Source organism: Silene latifolia, chromosome Y, assembly GCF_048544455.1.
Source record: "Silene latifolia isolate original U9 population chromosome Y, ASM4854445v1, whole genome shotgun sequence".
Classification (NCBI taxonomy): Eukaryota; Viridiplantae; Streptophyta; class Magnoliopsida; order Caryophyllales; family Caryophyllaceae; genus Silene; species Silene latifolia.
The window spans coordinates 295551367-295576659 of NC_133538.1; the positions used below are offsets into that span (position 1 = coordinate 295551367).

General features: G+C 35.2%; 4 protein-coding genes across 4 annotated transcripts; all 4 read left to right on the forward strand.

The window, feature by feature from the left end:
* Positions 1 to 253: 253 nt before the first annotated feature.
* On the forward strand, positions 254 to 8753 carry LOC141630965 (uncharacterized). The gene is made up of 19 exons (XM_074443697.1): positions 254 to 482; positions 571 to 847; positions 1181 to 1271; positions 1364 to 1488; positions 1615 to 1699; positions 1821 to 1938; positions 2028 to 2194; positions 2295 to 2418; positions 2512 to 2730; positions 2847 to 3026; positions 3309 to 3363; positions 4563 to 4613; positions 4729 to 4884; positions 5015 to 5143; positions 5845 to 5991; positions 6275 to 6424; positions 7058 to 7231; positions 7377 to 7827; positions 8108 to 8753. The coding sequence occupies exons 1-19, from the start codon at positions 324 to 326 to the stop codon at positions 8751 to 8753; spliced, it is 3504 nt and encodes a 1167-aa protein (XP_074299798.1). The 5' UTR covers positions 254 to 323.
* A 747-nt stretch (positions 8754 to 9500) lies between these two features.
* LOC141630966 (uncharacterized) lies at positions 9501 to 12124 on the forward strand. Its single transcript, XM_074443698.1, has 4 exons — positions 9501 to 10026; positions 10116 to 10211; positions 10356 to 11116; positions 11222 to 12124. The coding sequence occupies exons 1-4, from the start codon at positions 9501 to 9503 to the stop codon at positions 12122 to 12124; spliced, it is 2286 nt and encodes a 761-aa protein (XP_074299799.1).
* A 998-nt stretch (positions 12125 to 13122) lies between these two features.
* LOC141630967 (uncharacterized) lies at positions 13123 to 15007 on the forward strand. The gene is made up of 4 exons (XM_074443699.1): positions 13123 to 13144; positions 13716 to 13916; positions 14072 to 14817; positions 14906 to 15007. The coding sequence occupies exons 1-4, from the start codon at positions 13123 to 13125 to the stop codon at positions 15005 to 15007; spliced, it is 1071 nt and encodes a 356-aa protein (XP_074299800.1).
* Positions 15008 to 15013: 6 nt separating this feature from the next.
* Positions 15014 to 15790, forward strand: LOC141630968 (uncharacterized). Its single transcript, XM_074443700.1, has one exon. The coding sequence runs from the start codon at positions 15014 to 15016 to the stop codon at positions 15788 to 15790; it is 777 nt and encodes a 258-aa protein (XP_074299801.1).
* Positions 15791 to 25293: the final 9503 nt, after the last annotated feature.

Consider the following 25293-nt stretch of genomic DNA (forward strand, 5'->3'; position numbering starts at 1 on the left):
GCCCATATCAAGTCAAAACAGAATAGTCAACTACTATTCTAAAATATTATTGCCCATATCAAGTCAAAACAGATATTCTTGCTTCAAATATCAATATCTCGCCAAAATCACAAATCTTTCCTGTTTCACAAAATCAAAAATCTCCACAGTTTGAGTTCAAATATACGTTTGACAAAATCAAAAATCACAAATCTTTCCGATTTCTGAATTTTTATAAACCTAAAAATTACTGTATAAATATCCCAAATTTTATTCCATTTCTCCACCATACATTCATCCTTTTCCAAACTAAAACAAAATTCACAACAATTCATTTCTCAACAATGGCACAAAGCATGCTCATCACCAGGTTCAACGAAATCAAGGTCGAGGACGAGTACATCAATGTTCGGGCTAAGGTGATCCGCAAATGGGAACGACCTGATTTATACAGCAAGAAATCCGGATTATTTGCAATAGACATGATTCTATTGGATGATCAGGTTTGTACATGAAATCAGAATTTCCTTTGAATTTCCATTTTATTATTTTTCAATTATGTAACTAACACCTTCTTTTCTTGAATTACAGTCCAACGTCATTCAAGCAACTATAAGAAAAGCATTGATTAGAAAGTTTCAAAAAACCATAGAACAAGGAAATGAATACAACTTTACTAATATGGAGGTTGCAGAGAACACCGGTTCAGATGTCAACAGGGTGTCAGTATACCACAAACATCGCCTATATTTCAGTTTCATAACCCGTGTTGACCACCAGCGCACTCCATCCATTTTACACCATGGTTTCAGATTTAGCAAGTTCCAAGACATCTTGGATAAGAATGTTTCAGATCGACACTACTTGGGTATGTACTACGAATATGTACTCATCGATATTAATATCAATTTATTGTGACTATTTTTGACGTTATATTTGTTTAGTTTTTGAGAATTATAATATGCGCAATTGCTATATCATACAAATTTTTTTGTGGAAAAAAAAAAAACGAAACTGCCTTTTCAATTTTTGAAAAAAAAAAAACGAAACTGTCATATTTTAATTTTCAACGTTTTAATAAATATTTTGAAAAGTTGAGCCATTAAGTAAAAAGCTAAATATTTTGAAAAGTTGAGCCATTAAGTAAAAAGCTAAATATTAATATCAATTTATTGTGACTACATATTCCAATTTTCAACAGATGTAATTGGAGAGTTGACTGGGTGTTCAAAAGTCACTTTGTCCAAAAACAAAGGAGAAAAACTTAGGACCGTTGAGTTAACTGATCTTACGTAAGTTTACACACTCTTATTTGAATGATTTTAATTTAGAACGTTAAGTCCTTCGCATATGAATCCACTAACATTTCATCCTACAAAAACAGTAAAACTGTATTGAAATGCTCGGTTTGGGGAGACTATACGGATGACTTTTCGTCTGTGGATGATTGGCATTGCTCGGAGCCAATGATTTGCATCATGCAAAACGTTCAACGAACTACTTATAACGGTACAGTTTATTATTGGTATATATAATTTATTTTACGCATAGACATTGATACGTTTATTATTTGTATATATAATTTATTTTACGCATAGACATTGATACTAAAAGTTGAAAAAAATTAAATTGCAGGTGAGGTTAGAATAACCACTACTAGGTACGCAACACAAATTGGTTATAACAAGGAAATCCCCGAAGTTGAAGAGTACCGCGAAAGGTCAGTTTTCAAACTATGTGCTATCACAATACGAAAATTTTGGGCACTCATTTAATTATTACTCTAATGACAACTATAGACTATTCTTATTCTATGTCACCTTTATATCAAATTCTATCAGGAATCGTGATTTACCAGCTTCATCCGAGTCCAGAATTTCTGAGTTATCACATGACTCTTACGACTTAATAAGGCCAGAACTCATTCGGACTATTACAGAAATAGTCAAATCTGGCAAGGTATGGCTACTGGGTTAAAGTTCTTCATGTTAAAGTTCACAGCATAATCACCATTAACATCATTTCTTCGAAATTTTTAAAATTTTTAGGCTGGCTACTGGGTCACTTTGGCTACCATAATGAACATTGACCTTGAGGGACATTGGTATTATATGTCGTGCAAAAACTGTTATAAGGGAGCTACTAAGGGCGAGGATGGTAAACTGGAGTGTAAAGAAAAATGCTTGGGAGAAAAGCAAACCACAATTATACCCAGGTATATTTAGCATTTAACATCGTTTGATAATAGCTAATCTCAAAATATAATTGTGGTTCGCAGACTTACATTGATAATTTGATTATAATTATAATTGCAGATTCCAAACCAAGTTTGTCGTAAGAGACTCGAGTGGTGGTTCTGCTAAAGTGACTATGTTTGAGACTCATATCTCCAAGGAGATTAAAATGTCTGCAAGCGAAATACTTGATCGCCAAGACCAGGTGAAATTTACTCTAACCATTTTGCATTAAAGAACTCAGTCTTTTCACGAGCCACTTGACTATTAATTTCGTTTGCCTATTTAAAATGTTTAGAGTGATGACGCACCTGAAGAACTTGAGGTCTTTATTGGCCGTGAGTTTGTCTTCAAACTAGAAGTCTCCCGTAAATGGAATGTCGACGGCAATCGTACTTCCTACACAGTAGTGAACATGACAGATGACAAGAATATAATTGCCCGATGGAAAGATGCCCATGCCAAAATCAAGGAAGATCAGCTTGAACACGACTCTGGACTTAATATGGCAGACAAGGTATTACCTCCTTAAAATACTGAATTACTAAAGCCATATTGCTTATAATGTCTATTAAATAATGTATAATTATAAATTATATATTATACCTGATCTTTTTTGTACACCGTCTCCAGGCCAACAATGGAGGCACTCAACTTGATACTGATCAAGCATCTATTGATGTCACACCTCCTCTAAAGCGTCCACTCTCCAGGATAATAGAAGACATAACTGGCGAAGACAGTGAAGACGAGATCACAACGGCTGACCAGCTGTCGACCACCAAAAGGCAAGTCAAAGTCAAAGTGGAGAAGGTTTAGAACGGTTCTCTGATGAAGGAGATAACAGATAATGAAGTCTACTTTTTAATTAGTTGATTCGGATAATTTTTGAATAAGTGGTTTAAGTTTGAAATACACACTATGCAGTAGCAGTTTTTTTATGTCCCAAACAATTCTTATTATGCTCATTTGAATTTATGATAGTTAACAGGGTTTTTTTCTAAACTTTTGTGCATCAAATGAGTTATTTACACTGCTGATCCAAGTTCTTTTGATCATTGTGTGATTTCGAAGTTTACTACCTGGGAGTTTCAGGTCCAAGATAATCCTTATGCTGCTTTGTCATGTCAGACAGTTACTGCAATTCCCTGTTTCATGCAACATAAAACTTTACAACTTTACTTTGCTACATCTCAATCCCTTACACTTAAACAACATCACTATGCCTTAATAAGCTGAAGCGTCAATAATCAAAATAACATGGATCAGCAGTGTAAAATTATTGTGTGCTTCATTTCACCTGTCACAAAGGCTCCCGACAAAAATACACACAAATTTCCCTGGAGCCACAATGGCTCCACCGACAACTGTTGGTCGGTGTTCGAAAGGTTGTATGTTTGCGGCTTTATCCTATTTTCTTAATGCAATAGTAGTTTACGTATGACCCACGATAAAAATCGTGTAAAAAATGCATTTACACTTTGTGACAACACAAGAAGCATAAAGAGTTTAGCGAGACATTTTGCACCATCACCCAAGGAATAACTTAGCTAGAGCCATTAACTAATGAAAAACTTCAAAAATTGAGCCATTAATTAATTAATATGCCAAATTTATTGAGATAACCATTTCAATCAGTGAAAAGTATTATAATATGCGCAATTGCTATATCATACAAAATTTTGGGTGAAAACAAAAACGAAACTGCCTTTTGAATGTTTGAAAAAAAAGAACTCAAATTTTTGGCCAGGAATTTATTGAAATGCTGAAACATGGCGCCATATTCCAATTTTCAACATTTTAATAAATATTTTGAAAAGTTGAGCCATTAAGTAAAAACCTAAATAATTTGAAAAAATAGGAAAAGTTCAAGTACCTCAAACTAAATATTTCAACGGTTGAAATATTTTAAACACGGCGCCATCTTTCATATTTCAGCATTTCAAGTTCCTCAAACTAAATATTTGAACAATATAAAACTTTAAAACATGGCGCCATTTTCCAGATTTCAGCATTTCAAATTTTTTTCATCATGCATATATATATGTACAACACCTAAGAATAAGATACCAAATTAAATTAGCAACAGATTAAGTCACATATGAGTTCCAATAAGTCTACTCTGCACGGATCTTCTTCACAAAAGAAGAAATCAGACAAAAATCACATACATGAAGGTACATACTATATTAAATTCTTGCGAACCGTCATGTTTCCTCAGTCTTTTAATATGTCTTATATGTCGTATGAAAATCTTACAAAGTATTGGTTGAGCCGTCATGTTTCCTCAGTCTTTTAATATGTCTTATATGTCATATGTAGCTAATACCCTTTCAACCTAATGTACAGATAACACAGAAGAGCAATTACAGTTTAATCCCTTTATGAACCTTACAAATGGTATGACCGTTCTAAATTATATTCATTCAATAGATTATCTGCATACTAAAACTAAATTTTACTTATTTAGAAAAATTTTCAATTACTTATACTTAAAAATTATTTATATGTGAAGCTATAATTTGTGGCCGATTATTCGGGAAATTTGCAAGAAGAAAGAGGAAAATGATCGTATCTGAGAGGAGAGCACAGAAACGTAGATTTGCTAAAACTGGACAGAACGCAATCTCACGATCAGCAGCCTGCATCAACAACGGTCATAAAACTTTATGTATTTCAGTAACTAATACATTACGATTGTAACTACAAATTTACTTTCTATGCATAATTCATTGTCAAACACACTACATATGTAACTTACTTTATGAGTTATAACTTACTTAATTTTTCTTTGACAATAGGTCCAGGTATCTCTATAAGAGAAGTGCGTCAAACTGAATCTCCGCAAATAAATTCCGAGGCAACGTTGCAGGCACCTGCTCCTGCTCAACCGAAGAAAATATTAGGCAATTTTCATATCAATAATAAAGGTACATCATACGTCGACGACTATCTTTAAACCATTGCATGCCTACGTCACAATCTAATTAATTACCCTTTCAATATATTAGATAGGGACGATCAACACGTATACCAACATACGCAACCATCTCAATCCTTGCCAATGACAAACCGCTCACCTCTCCGCAACATTACTAATGGTAAAGTCACTTTCACAAATTTAACTTAAATAGTATTTAGAATACCATCTGCTACAGCGGACTTCTCTATTAGCTTCTCAAAAAAAATATCAGTCAGTTTGTTTAGTTTGTTTATCATAACTTGGAAACCCGTCCAACAATATCAAAATCAATGTTGGAAACACTTCAAACGAACTGAGTAATGGTAAGATGTATTTTTTTTGCTATTTTATTCCATGTAAAAATTTCGTTACTAACATGGTTTACTTCATTAAGCCATTTTAAATGGTCGAGTAAATGGAAATGTGTCAAGATAAAAGAGAAAATTGATCTTATCTGCTAAGAAACCCAGCCACCATGAAATGATAGAGAACGATATCAACGAAACAACAAGCCCAACATCCTACAACAACATCAACAACATGAACAGAGGTATGTTATACGAATATCAAATAGGAATACATTCATTAAAAAAAAAATAGGAGATAGTTTTATGTTGTTATTTTAAATAAAGATACCTTATTTCAATTTTTGTGTTTCATTGCTTTCAGCCACATCATTATATACTCGAGTAAATGAAAATTTAGCAAGAAAAAGGGGAAAAATGATCTTATCTGCTAAGAAATCCAGCCACCATGAAACGATAGAGTGCGACATCAACGCAACTACGACCCCAACATCCTCCAACATCAACACAGGTACGTTATACGAATATGAAATAGGGAAATATTCCATTAAAAAAACTAACATATGGGTATATGTTGTCTTTTTAAATAATTAGAAACGCATTATTTCAATAGTTATGCTTCATTCCCTTCAACCACGTCATTATATGGTCGAGTAAAAGAAAATGAAAATGTAATACGAATATCAAACACGGAGACATTCATTAAAAGAACTACCATTATGTAGAATGTGTATGATGTTATTTAAAATAATGTGAAAGACATTATTTCAATTGTTGTACTTCATTGCCTTTAGACTCATCATTATATGGTCGAGAAAATGAAAATGTGGCCAGGAAAAAGGGAAAATTAATCTTATCTGCTAATCAGTCCAGCCGTTGCCAAACGGATGACTGTGACATCAATGCCTCCACGACTCCGATATCCTGCATTACCACCATCAGAGGTAAGTATTATAAAATTTAAATAACCGACTTTCAGTTCTGGACTACTTGAACTACCAATTATCATTTATTCTGACAAACGAAAAATGATATATCATATACACGATGTGTACATCTTAAAATTATGAATTTACTATTATGCATTACGTTTACAAAAATCAATCGTATTATTTTCATTACATGTAATTATTAGAGAGTAGTTCTTACTCCACACCAAGTTATCACCGTAAAGGCAAGTCCAACGGCTACAATTCTCCTCAAAGCAACACTTTAACAAGTAAGTTTTTCTTAGCTGTAATTTTAAAAGCATTAGTCTTACCAAAATGAAACATATGACATAACAGTTTCCTTATAGGTGAGTTGCCGGCTAATAAGGAATCGGAACAATGCGCACATATTGCCAACCTGCAAAGACAAAATAGAATAGCAATTGTGTCAGATCTAACACCCACATCTGTCAATAATTCAAGTCTGACACTTAACATTCGATCACAAAATGGTAATGTAACCCAAGATTTCAGATTGTCATTTATTATCACTCATTAAGTTTACTTGGTCTTTTTTATATATTCAATGTACTATCATAAGATATGCCATTTCATACATGTTAGCATTACAATCTTACAATAATATAGATACCATTGAAGAAAATACTCGGCAAAACGGTCTCAGTGCGTCAGGGCAAGAAAGGAAGACAATAAAAAGAAAGTCATTTTCCCACCAAAGAACCTCTATGTTACAATCTCTTGCTAGAAACATCAATGATACAGTACAAGATGTAGAAGATTTTGAAACTGAAGCAGTTGAAGGTACTCATACATTAATTTAGCGCACGTTCAAAATATAAAAGATCTTAAATATACATATACACGATTTCAACAATTTTTTTTACGTTTATTGTATATTATATTGAAATGATATGGTTTTAAAGTTGTGATACACCCAACTGTACAGTTCACCATCCTGATTACTGGGATATTGGCGACCCAACATATGAATGTGAATATTGTGAAGCACAAATGTGGTATGAAGAAAGAGCGAGGAAGGACAGAAGTTCAAGTGATCCAGAATTTTCAATCTGTTGTATGAAAGGAAAGGTGCAGCTTCCTAAATTACGAGACCCACCACCTTTACTCTGGGAACTTCTAAGCAATAAACATCCCCTAAGCAAACATTTTATTGACAACATCCGATCATACAATATGATGTTTTCCTTTACATCTATGGGAGGTAGAATTGATACATCAGTAAATCAAGGACAGGGACCTTATTGTTTTAAAATGGGCGGTCAAAATGTCCACTTGATAGGTAGTTTGTTACCCTCCGAAACAGCACGTCCTAAGTTCTGCCAACTTTACATATTTGATACAGAGGAAGAGATAAACAACAGGAAAAATGCTGTCAGGTGTGCTCTTTAAATTAATATTACTTATAGTGTTAATTTTATAGATGTGCAAGGTTAATTTATAATGTTTGTTAGACCGTCTATGATTATGAGTAGAACTAATAGTCAGAGTGTACTATTTCAGCTTCGGAAGACCTGAACAATTTAGCGATGAATTAATAGCTTTACTACAAGGGATGATTGACCAACACAACCGTCTCGCAAAAACTTTCCGAATGGCTAGAGATCGTTTTCAGTCTGGTGAATGTGGGGAGGTTAAACTTTGACTGATTGGTGGTAGGAAGACAGACGGACGAACCTATAATCTACCTACAGCTTCCGAGATTGCAACATTAATTGTGGGAGACATTACTGATGCAATTGATCAAAGAGACATCATACTTGAGACACAGAACGGTACATTGAAACGAATCTCTGAGCTACATCCTTCGTATCTTGCCTTGCAATATCCCTTACTATTCCCATTTGGGGAAGATGGTTTCAGATTAGGCATAGATCACAGACTTACTAATAAAGCCTCAACGAGCAAGACGACAAGCAAGAGGAATAAGCTAACTATGAGGGAATTCTTTGCTTATCGGATCCAAGACCGAGCTGGTGAAAGGACGACTTTTCTAATAGCTGGAAAAGCATACCAGCAATTTTTGGTTGACGGATACATGATGGTGGAGTCTCAACGGTTATCTTACATAAGGAATAACCAACAAAGTCTTCGGTCTGAGAGCTATAAGAACCTTGCAGATGCTGTAGGTAGAGGAGCCATTGATCCATCATCGATTGGATGTCGCATCATCATTCCACCATCATTTACTCCGGGGTATAGTTACTTGCGGGAAAACTACCAAGACACTATGGTGATTTGCAAGTGGACAGGGTATCCTGATTTATTCATAACTTTTACATGCAATCCAAAATGGCAGAAATAACAAGATTTGTAAAGAAAAGAGGACTAAGACGGAGGATGACCGGATATTCTTTGCCGAGTATTTAGTATAAAACTCAATGAGTTGATAAAAGACTTGAAAGAGCGCCACATATTTGGACGACCAAGAGGAGGTATGGATAAGAATCCTAAAACTACTTTAGATATAATATTATCGTAATTTATATATCACTGATAACTATACGCGTGATCTTTCGTCATCCAATTACTCACAAACAATTTTAATTTACAGTGGTTTATACTATAGAGTTCCAGAAGCGTGGCTTACCGCATGCTCACATTATCCTATTTCTAAAACGGCGATAAATTATTAGAGGTGGATGACATAGATAATATTATTTCGGCCGAAATCCCTGATCCAGCTGAAAATCCCGAACTACACGAGGCGGTTACAGAATATATGATGCATGGACCATGTGGAAAGCACTTCCCACGGTCACCGTGCATGGACAGGGGCCAATGCACTAAGCACTTTCCGTGCAATTCAATCAAAGGACAACTATTGATGAAGATGGTTACCCGGTGTATAGAAGGAGGAAAAATGGGATAACTGTTGTGAAGAAAGGGGAAAAACTACACAATGGCTTTGTAGTCCCATATAACCCAAAGTTATTCTTTGAAATATCGAGCTCATATAAATGTCGAATGGTGTAACCAATCACGCTCGATAAAGTATTTATTCAAGTATATAAATAAAGGTTATGATCGAGTGACACTTCAATCATCTCACATGCGCCAGAATGCTGATGACCCTGAGAAGATTGATGAAATCAAGAGGTTTTATGACTGTCGTTATATTTCAGCATGTGAGGCTTCTTGGAGAATCTTCGCATTTGATACACATTATCGGACCCCGCCAGTACAGAGGTTAAGCTTCCACCTACCGAATGAGCAGAGTGTTGTCTTTAATGACGATGATCCAATAGACAGTGTCATTCAAAGACCCTTGATTGAGAAGACAATGTTCCTAGCCTGGATGAGGTGTAATGAAGAGTATGCGGAAGCTAGGGAATTAACGTATGTCGAGATCCCTTCAAAATTTGTCTGGAATCAAGACAATCGAGTGTGGACACCAAGGCAACGTGGGTTTTCTCTTGGTAGACTGTATCACGTTTCGCCAAATTGTGGTGAAAGGTTCTATTTGAGGACCCTACTGAATTTTGTGAAGGGCCCGAAATCATTCGAAGACATAAGAACAGTCAATAAGGTTCTTCATCCAACTTTCAAAGAAGCATGTTATGCATTAGGATTGTTAGGTGATGACAAAGAATACATCGATGCCATAAAAACGGCAGATTGGGGTTGGATGCTATCTTAGAAGACTTTTGTTACACTGTTACTTTAGGTAGCATTTCACAACCAGAAAAAGTATGGCAAGAGACGTGGGATAAACTTTCAGATGACATTCTCCATAGGCAACGAACAATTTCTCGAATTAAAGGTAAAATACTGAAGCTCATATAATTTGAAGTAGATAATTACCAATTTTTGAACTTTAGTGTCCAGCTAATTTTATCTTAAATGAAATTATTTTCCAAAGCATGCATTAATTAAGTAAAGCGAGGTTTTTTTTTTCACAATACAGATTTGCAGTTAAGCGATCATGAATTGCAAAACTACGCTTTAGCCGAAATTGAAGCAATTCTCCAGAGTAATGGCAGTACCCTCCGGAGGTTTGATGGGATGCCATTTCCAGATAGTTTGGTATCAACAGAATATAGGAACAAGTTGATACTGGATGAATTGTCTTATGATAAGGAAGCGTTAGGAGTCGAGCATGAAAAGCTAATGTCATCGATGACTAGCGAGCAGAAGTCGATATATGATGAAATTATGGAGGCTGTAGCAAAAGAATGTGGAGGGGTTTTCTTTGTTTATGGTTATGGAGGCACGGGCAAGACATTTCTATGGCGGACATTATGCGCTGCCATACGAAGAAAAGGAGAAATTGTATTGCCGGTTGCTTCAAGTGGAATAGCTGCGATTTTACTTCCAAGAGGCAAAACTGCCCATTCAAGACTCGGTATACCAATCAATGTATCAGAAAACTCCACTTGCCCGGCTATCAAGCCCGGTAATGACTTAACTGCACTACTACTTAAGACAAAGCTTATCATATGGGACGAGGCTCCAATGATGCACAGATTTTGCTTCGAGGCTGTTGATAGAAGTCTAAGAGATGTGATGCGGATATCGAATGAAAGATATTCAGATATGCCATTTGGGGGAAAAGTAGTTGTATTCGGAGGTGATTTCAGACAAATCTTACCTGTGGTCCCAAAAGGAACCAGACAGGATATTGTTAGCTCGGCCCTAAGTTCTTCTTATTTATGGAGTGAATGCAAGGTAATTGTTATATCACTTCAACAAATTGTAAATATTTTCCCTAAATATTTCATATTATGATTATTATTAGCTACGTATTAATTTCATTCGATATAAATTTATCAGGTACTGCGCCTTACAAGAAATATGCGTCTACAACAAGGAAGTTCAGAGACTGATGTACAAGAGTTACGAGAGTTTGCTGAATGGATCCTAAAGGTTGGAGATGGGACTGCCGGAGAAGAAAATGATGGTAATGTTGATTTACAGCTTCCTGATGACATACTCATAAAGGATGATGGTGACCCAATTGCCTCCATAGTCAAAAGCACATATCCTTCTTTGGTTCAAAATTTGGGAAATGCAAAATACTTTTGTGAGAGGGCAGTCCTTGCTCCAACTCACGATATAGTTGAGAGTGTGAATGATTATATATTGTCTCAAATTACGGCAGATGAGCGGATTTATTTGAGTTCTGACCAAATAAGCAAAGATGAAGGTAATTTAGGGAGACAAGATCTATACTCGACGGAGTTCTTAAACACAATAAGATGTTCGGGACTTCCTAATCACGTTCTAACACTAAAGGTTGGGGCTATAGTCATGTTGCTTAGAAACATTGATCAAGCAAATGGACTGTGTAATGGTACTAGGCTTGTGGTAACTGGTTTAGGGGAGCGTGTGATTAAAGCTACCATACTCTCCGGAAGCAATATGGGTGACAGCGTTTATATCCCTCGAATCACATTAACCCCTTCAGACATTACTAAGTTTCCAGTTAAGTTTGAGAGAAGACAATTCCCTTTGACCGTTTGTTTTGCAATGACTATTAATAAAAGTCAGGGACAGTCTCTTGCTCATGTAGGGTTGTATCTCCCTAAGCCCGTCTTTAGCCACGGACAACTATACGTTGCCGTTTCAAGAGTGACAAGCAGGAAAGGATTGAAAGTCCTCATTTGCGACAAAGATGCGGGAATTTCTAATATGACAACTAACGTAGTTTATAAGGAGATTTTTGACAGTTTGTGAAGAATTGATTATATAGTCTACATCATGGATATTTGACTACAATTTGCATTTCATTATATTTTTCACACTTAATGAATAATAACAATTTGCATAACGATTTCTCTTAACTTTTTATTTTTAACGTACTTATTTGGTTATTTAAAACATTCAAATTAGATAACCTATTATAAGTTAAAAACATGTTATTCATGTGTACCATGACATGCACGAAGGAAAAACATTTTATGACAACACAATATTCATGGAATATCTTCTTTTTTTGATAATTCTTAGAAACAAATGATAGAAAAAAATATATTGACTTAATACTTAGATCATTTCAGAAAGACAATGATAAATACTCAATAATTTTTTTTTTGGATATTCTCAGAAACAAATGATAGCCAGTAAAATCAAATATGAAATATGAATTGTACGTTATATCTTTTTTTTGTGAATATTTGTTAGGATTATCTTACTATTAAAATAATTATCTTCCTATTAAAATAATCTGAGAAAGTCAAAGAGATATACACAATATATTTTTTTGTTAATCTCAGAATCAAATGATAACAAAAAAGATTCAGTAAAAAATATATGAGATATTATTAGAGAAAGTCAATGTCATAGACTTAAATATATATTAACTTAATATTTAGATAATTTTAGAAAGTCACTCAGATATAGTCAATATATTTTTTTTATAATATATATCCACAGAATCAAATATCTTTTTTTTTATTCTAGGAATCAAATGATAACAAAAAAATCAGAAAATCATATAAGAGATATTATTTATTAGTTATTAGTTATAGCTCTAATTCTGGTGCCAATATCAAAATAATAAAATTTGTCTGCTAAAAAATCATATATATATAACATACAACGTACATTAGGTCACCCAAAAATCATATTTCATTTCTTTTCAAAAAAAAAAAAAAAATAGTGTTCATCAGTAATTAATCGCATTCATGAATCCAATTTTATCCGGAGATGTTCCTACCTCACATAGAATATCAATGACATTTAATGACAATGAAGGTATGTTTTATGATGAGTATGTCTATGTTAAATTTCATTTTACTTCACAGATGAAAAAAAAAAAGAACGAATCACATACGTGTCATAATTGCTGATGGATTTGATTTAAATTCCTCACTTAGTCTTGAATTATGCTCCCTTCTTTTTCCTGTTGAGTAATAAACAGTCATTAACATTGTTTTCGAAAATCATTCATTATTTATTATTTATATCTCTAATTCTGGTGCCAATATCAAAATAATAAAATCTGTCTGCTAAAAAATCATATATATATAACATACAACGTACATTAGGTCACCCAAAAATCATATTTCATTTCTTTTCAAAATAAAAAAAAAATTAATGTTCATCGGTAATTAATCGCATTCATGAATCCAGTATGTTTTATTTTGAGTTTGTCTATGTTAAATTTCATTTTACTTCACAGATGAAAAAAAAATGAACGAATGACATACCTTTAATAATTGCTGATGGATTTGATTTAAAATCCCCACTTAGTCTTGAATTATGCTCCCTTCTTTTTCCTGTTGAGTATTAAACAGTCAATAACATTGTTTTCGATAATCAATAGGCATATCAGAAGATGACAAAGAAAATTATTCTGCCATCCGAGAAGCATATTCTTGGGGGTCCATATGTAATATCAGAAACCTCTTTGCTGCAATGTTGCTTTCAAGAAGTCTTTCACAGCCAGAAAAAGTGTGGGAAAAGACATGGCATATGTTATCAGGTGACATTCTAGAACGACAGCGGAATTTACTTCACAACAAAGGTAAAGTGTAATGTTAAATATATCAATGCTCAATTAAGTTGACTAGATGTTAAGAGTATAATCATTGCTCTAAGTTCTAATTTTTTTATTTCTAGAAAAATCTAATAATATTGCACATGATGTCTATTAATATGGTTCCATTTACCACTTCACAGAGTTGAAATTGACAGACGATGAACTGAAACATCATGCATTAATTGATATTGAGCGAATTCTGCAAATTAACAAAGTTTCAAACCTACAAAATTTCTATGGAATGCCTATTCCAGGTGCTATACTATCAACTCACAGAGAGAACAACTTATTAAACGAGTTTGGTTATGACAAAAGAGAATTAACTTATGAGCACACATTTCTTATCTCATCTATGACTATGGAGCAGATGTCAGTGTATGATGAAATAATGGAATCAGTAGCTATGGATCGTGGAGGAGTTTTCTTTATTTATGGTCATGCAGGTACAGGCAAGACATTTATTTTGAAGGCACTTTGCGCCGCCTTAAGGAGCAGAGGAGATATTGTTCTCCCTGTCGCTTCGAGTGGAATCGCAGCAGCTTACCTTTCTGGAGGAAAGACAGCCCATGAGGTATTTGGAATACCATTAGACATATCCGAAAACTCCACTTGCAAAAACATCAAACATGGTTGTCACTTGGCCAATCACCTTTGTAAAACAAAGCTTATCATATGGGATGAGGCTCCTATGATACACAAGTTTTGTATAGAGGCTCTTGATAGGAGTTTGAGAGATGTAATGCAAGCCTCAAAAAAGCCATTTGGAGGTAAATTAGTTGTTTTCGCCGGTGACTTCAGACAGTTGTTACCCTTATATACAAAAGGGGGCAGAGACAAAATTGTAGGATCTGTTATTAATTCCTCTTATCTATGGAGTGAATGCAAGGTAATTTTGCCGAACATCTATTTTTAATTCTTAAGAGCATTTACAGGTTTTTTAAAAACTGACGATTTTTTTTAATTTTTTTTCCAAGGTGTTGCACTTAACGAGAAATATGCGCCTTGATTTGGGGAGTTTTGATATTAAAGACCAAGAGTTACTAGAATTTGATGAATGGATAAAGAAGGTTGGATAAGGTGCAATGACTGGCGAAAAAAACTATTTACATATTCCAGATGATGTCCTCATAAAGGATACAACCGAACATTTGACATCAATCGTCAAAAGCACGTATGCGTCTTTGGAAAATAACTTATGTAACCCGGATTATTTTCAAGAGAGGGCTATCCTTGCTCCAACTCCAACCATAGTTGATTCAGTCAACCAGTATATAATGTCATTACTACCGGGCAAGGGAAAAGTTTACCGAAGCTGTGACCAACTACAGAGGGAAGAGAACAAAACAGAAACTAGAAGTATAAAATTCCTAAACACATTGAACTGTCTAGGCCTTCCACGTAATGCTATATGGTTGAAAGTGGGGGCTATTGTAATGCTCCTAAAAACTATTGACCATTCAGTCGGTATGTGTCATGGCACAAGGCTCATGGTAACGGATTTAGGAAATCATGTTATTAGAGCTACCATCATCTCAGGTAGCAACATAGGAGGCCAAGTGTATATCCCTCGGATATCAATGACCCCTTCGTCTGCCTCTAATTTCCCAATGAAATTTGAGAGGAAACAATTTCCTTTAGCAATTTCTTTCGCAATGACCATTCATAAGGCTCAAGGGCAATCTCTAAGTCATGTTGGATTGTATCTTCCGATACCCGTTTTCAACCATGGTCAACTGTACCTAGCCATATCGAGGGTAAACAACAAGAATGGGCTGAAAATTCTTATTTGTGACCAAAAGGGTGTAATTTCTAATACTACGGCTAATGTAGTATTTAAGGAGATTTTTCAAAATTTGTAGTGGCAAGTTAGCATACCTGGATTGAAATAGTTAATAAAATTATAATATTAATATTAATAATGATTTTGTGTCACCTTCTTATTTACTGTAATTCACGTATCAAATTGAATCACTTGGAGCTGTAGACCATTATTATTATTATTATTATTATTATTATTATTATTATTATTATTATTATTATTATTATTATTATTATTATTATTATTATTATTATTATTATTATTATTATTATTATTATTATTATTATTATTATACAACAGCAGAAGGATGATGCAACTACAGTTGCTTCCGATCTCATCAACTTTCTCAACGCTTCACCAACTGCTTTTCACGCTGTTGGTAATTTCTCAATCTCTTTTATTTCTTCCTGCTTATTCTTTTACTATCTTATTCATATTACACTTTTTTTAAATCAGTTAGTCTTGCGTAAGGCGGTTTTATCAAAATGAATCACGATTTGGTGTCACCTCCACATTTTTCATACTCTATATCCAGATTAATCAACCAACAACAATCTCATTCAATTCAATTAAACAAAATAAAATGAATATCCGACCCATTGTCAACCGCCGATTTAATTTGGTAGTGAAAAAAAAAAAAAACATAATTGGATCCGATCGAATTCATCTTATAAGCAACAAAAAAAATGAATATCCGACCCATTCATCTTATAAGCAACAAAAAAAATCTAAATAAACAAATCACAATAACAATAAATAAAAAATATCGTTACAGCAAAACAGAATGTTTGTTCGAATAAAACTGTAAAAGAGGGTTGAAAATCGAGATTAACCTTGGTAGTAAGGAATTGGATCCGATCGAATTCCGTCATATCAAAGATGAAAATCCAACGAATATATATCCCTTTATTTAACAACCGATCTGCCGACAACAATACCAAGCTTTCATCATATCGTGAGACCCTTTATTTAAATCGACCCAACGAGATTTAGTCTTGATAGGAGGAAATTGTGATGGGTTTTGGATTGAGAAGATGAAGATTAATCGGGTTTTTGGATTGAATTGTAAATTTTATTGAGGAAGATGAAGAGATTAATCAGGTTGTTGGATTAAATGGTAAATTAAAATGTTTAGGAGTGAGATGAGAGGCATAATCTGAGTGAGAGAGAGGCGGATTTTGCGAGGCAGATTAATCTGCATTTGATAGTTAGATTGACTTAATGTTTAGGACAACAGGTTTAATCGGGTTTTGTTGTGTTATTGTTTAATCTATGATTGGGCTGGGTACTATGGATTGGGCCGTTTTGGCTATTTGTTGTATTGTTACAAATATCTTATTTTATTATTCGGCTCAATCACGTTGTATGTCGACCGTTTCTTATACTTTACCAGCCAGTGAACATTTTAAGACGGACTGTAAAATTTTAAATTTACTAATAACATTTAACCATTTGTACATAGTATATATATCTGTACTTAATATACACCTAAAATCACACCATACGTTACCACCCGTGCAGTGCACGGGTTCAAAAATTAGTGGACAGTTAATTCGTCTCAACTAATATTATTTAATCTTCATTAAATAATTGTCTCATCAACACATTGACTAACTGTTTAGTCATATAAGGCATCAATGTGATTATATTTCTATAACCACATCTCTCAAACACATCCTTTAGGTGTGACCTTTAGGGACCAGTTGATCACCGCCATCTGTATGATAATAACGTCAAACTTTCTAGCAAGCCAACCGTTATTAGGTAAACGTTAATCAACTGATTAAATATACGAAGTATACCCTTGTGAACCTGTAAGAGATTTACAAATGTTATCACACTAATTTGTGGAGGACACAAGCTCCAACAAACTCCCACTTGTCCTCACAAGTGTATGTGCGATAACCGATTCTCATATCCTAAAATTTCTCCCACTCAATGTAAAACAATTTGCAAATCCGTATTCACAACGGTCGTATTTTACAAGCGATCATCATCAAGAGTGGTTTCCCCGACTAGAGAGTAACTTAACTGATAAACGAATCAACATTCGAGCATGGCCATGCATTTCAGTTACAACTCCTCGAGTGGCCCTGAGAAATAACTATACCGTATAAGGGTTGGATATTTTCCTCAACTCGAATCCTGAGATGTAAGCACAGTATGAAATGACCCAGAAAAAATCTACTTAGCCTCCGATTCACGGCAGATCGTGAGAAAGAAACCAAAGTCACCCAAAAACTGCCTTAATCTCAAGAGACAGTCGATAGTCAAAAGAATCGACTCTAGGAACACAATGGATGTCCTATCCACGACCTGGCACCGAATGTTTTTAAACATTTAGGACTCCATTACTTTGTCACAAAAATTTGTCCTACGAGGTATCGTTATAATCTCACATTTGTGATCGATCAGTCAACAGTTTGACTTATGGCTCGTTGAACCCACCATCAATCGACTACACAATATAATAGCCAGAGTTATCAGCTCTTGTAGGCGATTACGGACCAAACAAAATATAATGTAATTCAGGTCACTTTGTGGCGTTCAAAATTGTCAGTACAATCCACATGAAAAACAAAATATTATATTAATACGATGAAGTTATAAATAGTATATGAAAAAGATAATGTATCAAATTCATAATCAACTATTACAACTCAGGAACACGTTTAATTCTCATGGAAATAACGTGCCCTCCATGCTTATCATACTTCAATGGCTCAGTAGTAGAATCTGCTACAACTTCCTGTTTGGAACTATTCCAGCTTACCGTAGCACCATTAAGAGTAAGAACGAATCTAGACTGAGATTTCTAATCATCTCGATCCGTTTGGAAGCTAGCATCTGTGTAACCGGTTGCGCATAGCTTAGTATCTCCTCCATAAGTCAATACCCAATCCTTAGTCCTCCGTAGATACATGGATTCTTTTGGTACCGACTCATCATACTCAATGCATATGCCACGTCTGGACGTGTACATATCATGGCATACATGATTGATCCTATAGCTGATGCATAAGGAACACGACTCATGCGCTCAACCCCTTCAGGCGTCGTGGGTGACTGAGACTTGCTCAACTGCATCCCAAACGTCATTGTAAGGTTCCCCTTCTTGGAATTGGTCATGCTGAACTTATCAAGAATCTTATCCAAATAAGACTCTTGACTAAGTGATAACGTCCGTCGTGATCTATCTCGGTAGATACGGATTCCCAATATGCGTTGTGCCTCACCCAGATCTTTCATCTGGAAATGGTTCTTCAACCATTCTTTAACCGAAGATAGGAGAGGAATGTCATTCCCATTCAGGAGTATGTCATCGACATACAATATCAAGAATACAATATTGCTCCCACTCGACTTGATATATAAGCATGGTTCTTCGACCGATCGAGTGAAACCATACTCTTTTATCACCTGGTCGAAACGATGATTCCAACTCCAAGAAGCTTGCTTAAGTCCATAAATGGAACGTTTAAGCTTGCATACTTTATTAGGATGTTAAGGATCTATGAAACCTTCGGGTTGCACCATGTACAACTCTTCCTCCAAATAAGCGTTTAAGAAGGCGGTTTTCACATCCATTTGCCAAATTTCATAATCATGAAATGCGGCTATCGCTAAGATTATCCGAATGGAACGTAGCATGACTACAGGTGCAAAAATCTCATCATAATGCAATCCGTGCACTTGAGTGAAATCTTTTGCCACAAGTCGTGCCTTATAGGTATCTGGTTGCGCGTCTACAGAACGCTTTATTTTGTAAAGCCATTTGCATTGTAGAGGTTTTACCTTATTAGGTAAATCAACTAGATCCCATACGTCATTCTCATACATGGAGTCCATCTCGGATTGCATGGCTTCGAGCCATAGCTTTGAGTCGGAACAAGCCATAGCACCTTTATAGGTAGCGGGTTCATTACTCTCTAGGAGTAAAACGTCATTCTCCTCGACCATACCAATGTATACATGCGGAGGATGAGAGACTCTACCCGACCTCCTAGGTTCCTCAGGAATATTAACCGTATCATCAGTTGGAGGAACAATTTCCTCCATCTGTTCCTCGGTTGTTGGTTTTGGAATCTCCGACAGCTCGAAGGTTCTATTACTCGTCTTGTTCTCGAGAAATTCTTTCTCTAAGAACGTCGAACTAGCCGCAACAAAAACTCGATGTTCGGTAGGCGAATAGAAGTAATGACCAAAAGTTCCTTTTGGATAACCTATAAAGTATGTCTTGACCGATCGCGGGCCGAGCTTATCCTCGTGTCTCCACTTGACATAAGCCTCGCAGCCCCAAACCCGAATAAAGGACAAGTTAGGGACCGTTCCCTTCCACATTTCATATGGGGTCTTGTCGTGACTTTAGTCGGACTTCGGTTAAGTATAAGAGCGGTGATAAAAGAGCAAAACCCTATAATGAATCGGCACTACCGTCGACTCATCATGGATCGAACCATATCAAGTAAGGTTCGATTTCTCCGTTCGGACACACCATTTAATTGAGGTGTTCAGGTGGAGTTAATCGCAAAACGATTCCACAGTCTTTAAGGTGTTGATCAAACTCATTTGAAAGATATTCGCCACCCCGATCTGAACGGAGTGCTTTAACATTTCTACCCAGTTGGTTTTCAACCCTGTTCTGGTATTCCTTGAATTTCTCAAAGGACTCACTTTTATGCTTCATTAAGTAGACATATCCGTATCTACTCAAATCGTCCGTGAAAGTGATAAAATATCTATAGCCATCTCTAGCGGTAATTGACATAGGTCCATAAACATCAGTATGTATGAGTCCTAATAGGTCACTAGCGCGCATTCCAACACCTTTGAAGGAAATTCGAGTCATTTTGCCAATGAGACATGATTCACACGTGCCATATGTAGAAAATTCGAATGCGGGAATAGTCCCATTATCGACGAGTTTCTTCACGCGTTTCTCATTTATGTGTCCCATTCGACAATGCCATAGATAGGTTTGATCTTTATCACCAACCTTTAATTTCTTATTATTCACGTGTAATACTTCCGTGGTTTGATCTAAGATGTAAATTCCATTCATGGAAACTGCTTTGTCATAAATCATTTCATTAAAAAGAAAATACAGCTATTATCCTTTATTGAAAATGCAAAACCGTCTATCTTGAGTACGGAAATAGAAATAATGTTCTTAGATAAACTGGGTACATAGTAATAGTTATATAAAAATAACTCAAAACCACTAGGGAGTTGGATTACATATGTTCCCTTCGAGACAGCAGCAACTCGTGCTCCATTCCTGACTCGCAGGTCCACATCACCTTTTTCGAGAGGTATGATGTTCTTTAGGCCATGAAAATGATTACACAGATGAGAACCACAACCAGTATCAAGTACCCAAGTTCCGAAACTTGCATGGTTAATCTCAATCATATGAATATAAGATGACATACCAACAGGAACGACGCGGCCTGCTTTGATGTCATCACGGTAGACGGGACAGTTCCTCCTCCAATGTCCAGTCTTGTGACAATGGTGGCACTCTATGTCACCGCCCTTGCTCTTTGCCTTGCCCTATGAGCCACTAGTCTCACCAGGCGCACTCTTACCGTTTCCTGGCTTCTTAAACTTTGGCTTACCTACAGCTAGGTCGCCATGAGCCTTGCCCTTACCTTTACCCTTGTTGGAAATCGTGAGAACATCCTGCTTCATGCTCCCACTCAATTTCATATCCTTCTCGGTCTGTACGAGAAGGGAGTGTAGCTCATGAGGACTCTTTTTCAAGTCATTCATGTAGTAGTTCGCCCTGAAAAGGGCAAAACCATCGTGAAGAGAATGAAGCATTCGGTTAATGACAATGCTCTCACTTATTTTGCAATCAAGTGCCTCCAACTTCTCGACATTCTCAATCATGTTAAGAATGTGTGGGCTAACCGGTTGGCCCTTTTGGAGTTTCGCATCAAAGAAGCGACAGGTATGCTCATAAGTAACGATCCTCGGTGCTTTCGAGAACTCGTTAGTGAGCATGGTGAAAATCTTGTTCGCACCTTGGGCAATGAAGCGTCTCTGCAAATTGGTTTCCATTGCAAAGATGAGTACGTTCTTTATCGCACCCGCTTCCATAACGAAGTCACTATAAGCGAGTGACTCGTTGACTCCTGTATTGGGGCTTGGGTTTACCGGTATTGGCTCAGTTAAGTACTCGAGCTTACCGTCAGCAATGGCAGCATTCCGTAGTGCCGCCTTCCAGTCCGCAAAGTTGGACCCATCATTTTTCAGACGTGTGAACTGATTCATCTGGTCCATGAATACTTTCAGCCAGGACGCGCGATCAAGTGTGGCACTAGGCATTGGGATTGCGTTATTTCCAGCCATTTCGTTGTAAAAGTATTATGAAAAATAATCGTGTTCTACATCTGAGAAGAAGAATAAAAATAATAAGCATGTGCATCGTTTATATTTTTAAGTCTAATGAACTACTGTCATAACGCGAAGACTCAAAACATTTATACAATTGACCTCCCTCAAGCATTATATAAATGATCCCAAGACTCAATTATCTGTAAATTGATAAGCTAACCTTTTAGCTAATTCTACCGTTAGAATTCTTGGTCGATAAATTTCTGTAAATTCTATCTTTAGTCCATCATAATCACGAGCAACTCTTCGGACTATGATGTTGAGGTAAACTAAGTCAACACAACTACTTACCCAACGTAGAAGGGGTCATATTATGCCTACCGACGAAGAAGGGATTCATAGTTGTTTGCCCTTATAAAGACTAATCTCAATTTCGTTTTAGAGGAAGATCCCATCAACTTTATTTTAATTCATTTTAAGTGAACTAATATCTAGCATGCGAGAATGAATAAACTAAGGTGATGGCTTAAAAAGACTGTGACATCTGTATGTCCATGAAAACTAACATACAACCTATATGAGTCAATTTTCATGCATTTTAGTAGTAGGTGGTTTGGTTTAGGCGGAATATGATGCATAAACTATCATGTGAATGAAAAGCAATAGGAATGAAAAACGTAAAAGTAATAATAAAGTCCTAGTGTGGCCTATCCTATCAAAATGAACAATAAATACAAGTTTGGAATCCATCCTTGGACCCGAGAAGCTTGTCTTGATGTTCCATCTTGATCCATGTAGCGGGAGTGAGCTCCAATCTCCATCTTTAGTCTTCTTTGAAATTACAATAATTAAAATTACATAATAAACCTATTTATTACAATCTAATTTCAAAACCCAAAACTAAAAATAAAGGAGATTCTAGATCTCATAATTATATAAAAAATCATGTTTCCTTCATTACGAAAACATAATTTGACTAAGGCCCCACTAAGTATTACAAATTACAACCGATTGCAAAAATAAATACGTAAATAAATTCATTCAATCGATTCATTCAACAAAATTAAAGTAAAATGCATCAACTAAAAATAAATTAAACATACATGACACAATTCCTTAATTATGTTGATTAATTTATCCAAACCACCTATTTAAATTAAAAATTAAGTGACAATTCCTCAATTAATCACATTAATTTCAAACTTAATTCATATTAAACTTGTAATATGAATTTAATCCATCAATATTTTAAACTGCTTTAAAATAATTAGGTATCTTTAAATTTTGTGAACCGCTTCACAAAAATTATCATACATTATAAATTTAATGTATAAACAAAATTGGCCAAAACAAAAAAAAAACAAAATCCTTTTTTTTTCTTTTTGTCTCAATTTAACAAAAAAACAAATTTTTTTTTTATAATTTCAGCACGGCTAAACTAAAAACAGAAAACAGCTTTCCTTATTTTGTACACGGTTTTATCTGTAAAAACCGAAACAAGACAATTTTTTTTTATTTGTCCTCTGTGAACAGTAACCACGTGAATAGTAACAGGAAAAAAAAATCTTTTCTCGGATGCTTTTCAAATCGGCATAAACAAAAACAGCCGCAAAAAACTTTAATCGGTTTTTCAAGAGAAACCGAAAGAAAGAAAAAAAACAGTTTTTTTTTTTTTTTAATAATACTGTTCATCCGTGAACAGTAACGGAAACGAAAAAAAAAAAATTCCACGGCTCAAAAAAAATTCCAGTCGATTATATTTTTTTCGCAAACCCTAATTATTGTTTACAAACAATTTTGTGAGAATCATCAAAATTAAAATTCGTGGCCTTGGCTCTGATACCACTTGTGGGATTTATCTGTATGCATCCCTTTGAATTTAAGGACTATAACGAATATATCATGATGAATGCTAGTCATAAAATTAAATTACTTAAACAAAAGGGTAAAGAGAATTAGAAATAACCTTCGGTCCTAGCTAATTCGGCCTATGAACAATATCACAATGATATTATCCTATCAGTTGCACCCAAGATGCTCCGAGAAATACCCCTCAAAATTGATAGAATGAGATCCTCAATTTTCTGTAAATATTAGGGTTTTTGTGTGATTTTCTGATGAGAGAAATGATGAGCAAAACTAGGTTAAAATTAGGTTAGAAAAATAATTGATCTACCATACCCTTATAAAACCGAGTATAAGTTGTAATAGGGTAGATATTTTCCTTCCAAATTTTCGGCCCATATACCGAAATTAAGAGAGTTAATTTCTCTTTTTTTCGGTTATTCCAAAAATGTAAAAAATGTGTAAATTGTCATCTAGTGAGGATCGAACCCATGACCTCTTGGTTTGAGTACCCTCACTATTACCACTATGACACATTCATCTTGTTGATATTAAATATAACCGATTACATTTAATTACGAATTAACAGATTAATTCGTCCAAGCTAACATTACATACATTTAATTAAATATAACTTATTATATTCAATTTACGAATTGTGATTAATTTGTCTCAACTAATATTATTTAATTTTCATTAAATAATTGTCTCATCAACACATTGACTAACTGTTTAGTCATATAAGGCATCAATGTGATTATATTTCTATAACCACATCTCTCAAACACATCCTATAGGTGTGACCTTTAGGGACCAGTTGATCACCGCCATCTGTATGATAATAACGTCAAACTTTCTAGCAAGCCAACTGTTATTAGGTAAACGTTAATCAACTGATTAAATATACGAAGTATACCCTTGTGAACCTGTAAGAGATTTACAAATGTTATCACACTAATTTGTGGAGGACACAAGCTCCAACAGAAACTTAGTATCCGCAACAACCTCAAGAAAAGGTTTCTTACCTTTTTTTATCTTTGCCCAATGGGTCAAAATGAAAAGCGGCCTGCTTTCTGTTGGGTTTCAAAGCAAGACAATCAGCAATATAATGAAGCTCATGACTCACATCCTTATTATTCGGGTCAAGTCTAAAGGCACGCTCAAAATCATCAAAGGCCTCCGCAAGGAAATTCAATTTCTGAAAGGCTAAACCTCTACGATATAAGGCTTTCACATTGCAGCGATCAAAGTTCAAGACAAAAAGTACAATAACACCACTCCTGATTGTAAGAAGAGAGTTTCAACTCACATGCCGCTAAATTGAGAACAAGGGAAAGGGCAAGGGAAGTGGCAGCCTGC

Excerpts from the sequence above, each read along its gene's own strand:
- LOC141630965 (XM_074443697.1), top strand. The coding sequence starts at position 324 with ATGGCACAAAGCATGCTCATCACCAGGTTCAACGAAATCAAGGTCGAG. Across the intron at positions 1,700-1,820 it reads GTTGAAGAGTACCGCGAAAG|GAATCGTGATTTACCAGCTT; the intron begins GTCAGTTTTCAA and ends AAATTCTATCAG. Across the intron at positions 3,364-4,562 it reads GACAGTTACTGCAATTCCCT|ATAACACAGAAGAGCAATTA; the intron begins GTTTCATGCAAC and ends CCTAATGTACAG.
- LOC141630968 (XM_074443700.1), top strand. The coding sequence starts at position 15,014 with ATGACTGGCGAAAAAAACTATTTACATATTCCAGATGATGTCCTCATA.
- LOC141630966 (XM_074443698.1), top strand. The coding sequence starts at position 9,501 with ATGCGCCAGAATGCTGATGACCCTGAGAAGATTGATGAAATCAAGAGG. Across the intron at positions 10,027-10,115 it reads TTATGCATTAGGATTGTTAG|GTAGCATTTCACAACCAGAA; the intron begins GTGATGACAAAG and ends CTGTTACTTTAG. Across the intron at positions 11,117-11,221 it reads ATTTATGGAGTGAATGCAAG|GTACTGCGCCTTACAAGAAA; the intron begins GTAATTGTTATA and ends TAAATTTATCAG.
- LOC141630967 (XM_074443699.1), top strand. The coding sequence starts at position 13,123 with ATGACATTTAATGACAATGAAG. Across the intron at positions 13,145-13,715 it reads GACATTTAATGACAATGAAG|GCATATCAGAAGATGACAAA; the intron begins GTATGTTTTATG and ends GATAATCAATAG. Across the intron at positions 13,917-14,071 it reads GAATTTACTTCACAACAAAG|AGTTGAAATTGACAGACGAT; the intron begins GTAAAGTGTAAT and ends ACCACTTCACAG.